Source organism: Arachis ipaensis, chromosome B10 (genome assembly GCF_059453495.1).
Source record: "Arachis ipaensis isolate K30076 ecotype BB chromosome B10, ASM5945349v1, whole genome shotgun sequence".
Taxonomy (NCBI): domain Eukaryota; kingdom Viridiplantae; phylum Streptophyta; class Magnoliopsida; order Fabales; family Fabaceae; genus Arachis; species Arachis ipaensis.
The window spans coordinates 6,512,355-6,517,638 of NC_142435.1; the positions used below are offsets into that span (position 1 = coordinate 6,512,355).

The window sequence follows — 5,284 nt, forward strand, 5'->3', positions numbered from 1 at the left end:
AGTGATTTTCATACTATGTTGTTTTTCTTTTTGTAGGAGATCTATTTCCTCAGAAAATCAATTATAAGGATCTTTCTGAAGACAACAAATAAATTTTTAGAAGATTCCAGGGGAAGACCTTAAAAAGTCTCACAGATGAGATGATGACTATTGCTGTTGATAATGAACAGGATCGCCTCATATTCAAGAGAATTTTCATCCTCTATATACAGATGGCATTCCTCTTACCAACAACAATTAACAAAATCTCCCCTGTCCACCTGGCACCAATTTTCAAGATGGACATAATAAAAGAGGGAAACTGGGGGGCACATATTCTGAATTTCATCATCAAGGGCATAACAGAATACAACCTGAAAAAGAAAAAGGCAATTGATGGCTGCCTGTTTGTCCTGATGATAGTTTACTTCCATCTATCAAAAAATAAAGACAAGAAAGGAGAAGAAAGACCCCCAGAACCTTGGATTGCCAACTGGACTAGAGAGCAGTTGGTTGAAAGAATGAGAGCTAAAATGGATGAACATATGGTAAGTGAACAAAATATCTTGGGTATAATTTATTTATATGGTTGCTGTTAACTAACGTTTCTACTGTTTCAGGAAATTGTAAAGATGGCAGAAACAAAGGAGAAAATGAAACAAATGAAGAAAAAAGAAAAAACCAAAAAAAACAAAAAAGGAAGGAAAGTTCATCATCATCTGAGCATGAAACAACTGAAAGTGAAGTCTATTCTACCTCTGAGTCTGAGACTGAAGAAGACTCAGAGGAACTAACAAGGAAACAACCCACCCGAACAGCCAAAAAGTAAGTAAAATACTTGGGTGTATTTTGTGTATTCAGTTGGGTGTATTTTGTGTATTCATTTGGGTGTATTTTGTGTCTTCATTTGGGTGTATTATGTCCCTTTTAGTATATTTTTAAATAATGATTGTTTACCTTCCAGAATGGAATCCAAAAAAGGAAGAAGATTCAGGAGGATTCTGATTCACAATCTGAATCAAATGATGAGTAATGTTCTGAAATTATTATTGCTTTCCTTTGGGTTTATTATCAAAATTTCATGTATTAACAGAGTGTCTCTTATTAACTTTTAAAATCGAAGAATCATCACCAGTAGAGAAGCAAAAAACAAAGAAAAAGGACTCAAAGAACACCACAAAAGTAAGCACTTCTTTGGATAGTATGTTCTAATCAATTTAATTGTGTATTTCTGATTCATACTTGTTTTTCTCCCAGGACACAATCCAAAAAGAAAAAGGTCATTGTTGAGGATTCATCTCCTGAGAAGGCTCAATCCTATCATGGGTACAGTACTTTGTAAGCAATATTACCGTTTATCATCAAAATTACATTTGTTAACATGTTCTTTTATGCATGTACTATCAGATCTGAAATTGGAACTGAAGAATTAGAAGAATTCTTAAGGAAAAACAATGAAAAATCTGCTACACAGGGGTTTGTAATTTTTGGGGTGTATATTAAACTTTTTTTGGGTGTTTTCGTAACTAATAGCTGTTTCTGGTTTCCCAGGGAGAAGGGAGCTGACTTACAATCAACAGAAGGTCACTATGACTCATCTGAGACATAAGAACCTTTATTTGATAAAATCTTGTTATCCTGATTTAACCGTATGGTATTTTTACTGAATGATATCTAATCCATCTTTAGAATACCGGACGTAAACTTAGGAAGTGATGATCCTTTGTCTCAAGGACACATGGAACAAAGCAGCATAAACAAACCAGCAGAGAGCATGTAATTTCTCTTTCTAATACCGGTTGCTTTTATCTTTTATTACCTTCTGCTTCTAATTCTGTATATATTTTTTTTAGAAAAAAAAGCCCTTTAATGTTTTATTCGAGAAAAAAAAGGCAGGAAAAAAAAAGCAAAAACTGCAGCTACGTAAGTTCTCAAAAAAAAAAAAAAAAAAACAAAGCATGTGTTTCTTTTGATTACTTTGGGTGTATTTAAGGTTGAGTTTGGTTGAAGAGTCAGCCAGTGAGCCAACTCAAGAGAACATGATTGTTGTACGGGTAGAGACACAGTCACAAGGCGAAGCGCTTTCAATGTGAGTTTTTCAAAAAAATTTCAACCTTATAACCATTTTATTTTTGAGGGCTTTGTTAACCTTTTATTTTTCTTCTCGTTTAGAGTTCCGATTCAAGTTTGTCTACCACTGTCCCAAACAACCACTGTGCCAAAAATTGAACCAGCCCCTGTGCTGGAAAAAACTAATGAAGAAACTACACAAAGGTAAGGAATAATCTTGGGGTGTATTTGTTAATTGTTTGGGTGTATATTGTCTTTGTTGGGGTGTATATCCTCACAATTGTTCCGTAACACTGCAGCACTCCAGAACCACCGCCAAAAACTGAAGAAAGCACACCCACGCTTCCACCAGCTCCATCTAAAGTGTAAGTTCAGCATAGTAAAATTTTTTTTCCAATATCATTCATCTATTCTTATTCTTATAGTATGTTATATCTCATCACGCAGTAATCCAGCCCCAGAAGATGTTGATGCACTGATGATGATGGCACGGACAGCATTGTACATTCCTAAAGAAGGTCCGATTCCATCATTCAGCCTTGGCTTGACTGATTCAAGCCAAGAAGAAGCAGCAACGCAGGAGGGTGCAGCAACACAAGAAGGGCAGAGGGCGAAAACACCTGAAACGCCAAAACTAATAGAACAATTAGGGGAGCTGGTGGAGAAAATTGCATGGAGTGGGGTGAAAACAGAAGATAGAACTCCACCTATTCATAAGGAAAGTGGTGAACAAAGTTTTGAAAAGTTTGAAACTCCTGCAAGGATAAATGAAATGAGTGCTGGCATGAAAGAGAAATGCTACATCTGGGCCACACGTGTCAAAACATACGCAGATGGACGTACTAATGAGTATGACGCCGTGTGCACACTCATTTCCCAAGATAAATACATTTTGTCAAAACTCCACTTCGCATCTCTCCAGGCTGACACACATATAGAAGCTGAGGTAATATTAGAATAACATTAATGATTTTATCATGAAAAGTAACTGCAATATCGATTTATGTAAAATTGATTTGGGCTTTTATTTTTAGATTGTCTCTGCCATGTGCCTCATCCTTAACCAGCAAAAGATTAAAAGGTTTCAAGAAGAAATATACTATCTCCCCCTTGATATTCTGGTAAGTTGTACTTCAACAAATCTTAGGTGTATTTTCTTTTTTTTTTGGATGTATTTTCTGTATTCATTTGGGTGTATTTTCTGCATTCGTTTGGGTGTATCTTCTGCATTTGTTTGGGTGTATTTTCTATATTCATTTGGTGTTTCACATTTTTTTGCAGAACATGGCCATTGCAAATCATTCAAAAGGGGTATTCTTACAGCCTAAAACCAATAAGCCATTCAGGGTGGAAGACTACCCAATATTTATACCCTTCTTGGACCTCAAAAAATTAGCATCGCATCGTTATGTAAGTTTTTTATTTCTAAAACTTCTTATTACCATTCATTACTTATGTGCCAAATAAACTAAAACACTGTTCAATCTGGACATACTTCAGATTTTTGCACCTATTTGCCATTCACAACATTGGTGGTTATGGGTGGCTGATACAAGGAAAAAAATCTTTTGTACTCGACCCATATCACATGACTTGTCCAGCCGATGAAAGAAAGAACATAAATATATTCGCTGTAAGTTGGTTCTGTGTTCTATATTTGAATATTTGGGTGTACTTCTGTTCAGTATAAGGTGTAGGTTTGTGCTCATTTGTTTATATTCCTTTATTAAATTTATTCATATATTACTGATTTGTTTTGTGTTTTAAGGGACATGTAATTTCAAGAATGAGAGTATATGCTTGGGGGCACCTCTGAAGAAAGACGATCACAAAATTCATACACCATACACTAACATCTCAGGCCAAAAGACAAGGTATAAATCTTTTAATCTGAAAATTAAACTTTCCTAGATGTAATTTGATATTTTATTTCTTGTTTTTCAGCTATGACTGTGCTATTTATATAATGAAGTGGCTTGAGATAATTTAGCCCGAAAACGTTAAAAGGGGGAAGTATGAGTGGGACAACTGGACCCAGGTAATTGTGTTTAAAAACTATATAACTCTATATTACCTTACTAAATTATCATAGTTGATTAAAAAGAAAATTCTTTTAAACTTCAGGACGAGGTGGACCACTTTAGAGTAGAATATGCTTCTCAGATTCTATTCCATGAAATGAATCAAGACAAAGCTGAAGCTGTTCCGAGGGTTACCTGAAACTATAGGTCGATCTCGGATGAGATCTTCTGTGCTGGTCGGAGATGACGTGTCTGACATTCTGACGTGCGGGCGGTGGCCGGAGCTGTCGCGTCCGACTTGTTGGACTGGCAATGCTGCTGATCCTTGGTCACCGGAGGGTGCTGGTACCTGCAAGGAACTCCGATGCTTAAGTTAGCAAGGGTATTAAGCAGGTTTTTAGTAGAATCAGAGTATGAGTTATACCTGGGTGCTACAATGTATTTATAATGTTTGTAGAGTGATCTTTCTGGAGATAAGATAGTTATCTTATCTTATCTTTGAGTGAAGTCATCTTTATCTTTAAGGGAACCACCCTTATCCTTCTAGGTCTGGGTTGCCTTTGGATTTGGGTCGCATTCCTTTATTTGGGCCTGTTTTGGGCCTCTACTGTCGATTTGGCCGACAACTTTGAGAAGAGACCGGGGATTCCAGTTTTGAACAGGTCGGTCGCTTTGTCGTCGATTATCCCGGGTCAGACATCTCGACCCAGGGTGCGAACAGTGCCCCTGCTCGAGTACGGTCTTCCTTTTGGGGTCGAGTCCTTAGTTTTAGGACTTCAATCCTTCTCTGGTGAAGCCGAGCTTGAGCATTGTCGACTTCTTCTTTGTAGAGTTTCCCTTTGAATATGGAGCATTTTTTCTCTCTTTTAATTTTTTGAAACAGGAGTTTCTTTATTCTTTTGAAACGCGAGTCTCTTTGCCTTGGGAACGTGCAAGGGTTTAATAACCCATTAATTCTTCTCTTTGCTGTTTTTTCCCCTTTCTTCATTTTGAATTTTGGTTTTCTCAAAGATTTGGCTTCCGTTTCTTCTTCTCTTTTGCTCACTGTAACTCTACCCTTTTTCATTCGTTCTTCTGTTTTTGCCTGAGCCTTTTTCCACGCTTCCCTTTGTGGCGTCATTGGTGATTACTGGAGCTTCCTTTGATCGAAAGGCATTTTCGGATTTTTGCCTCTTCATCTTCAACTTTTTCGGCGCTTCCTCCTCTTTCAGGTT

The 5,284-nt window shown here is 37.0% G+C and overlaps 1 protein-coding gene across 1 annotated transcript; it reads left to right on the forward strand.

Annotated features, from left to right (window-relative positions):
- Nucleotides 1-1,985: 1,985 nt before the first annotated feature.
- On the forward strand, nucleotides 1,986-3,746 carry LOC107622342 (uncharacterized). Its single transcript, XM_088488245.1, has 6 exons — nucleotides 1,986-2,068; nucleotides 2,152-2,414; nucleotides 2,505-2,995; nucleotides 3,084-3,170; nucleotides 3,331-3,459; nucleotides 3,735-3,746. Exons 3-6 carry the CDS (start codon nucleotides 2,528-2,530, stop codon nucleotides 3,744-3,746), a joined length of 696 nt encoding a protein of 231 aa, XP_088344371.1. The 5' UTR covers nucleotides 1,986-2,068; nucleotides 2,152-2,414; nucleotides 2,505-2,527.
- The last annotated feature ends 1,538 nt before the right edge of the window (nucleotides 3,747-5,284 follow it).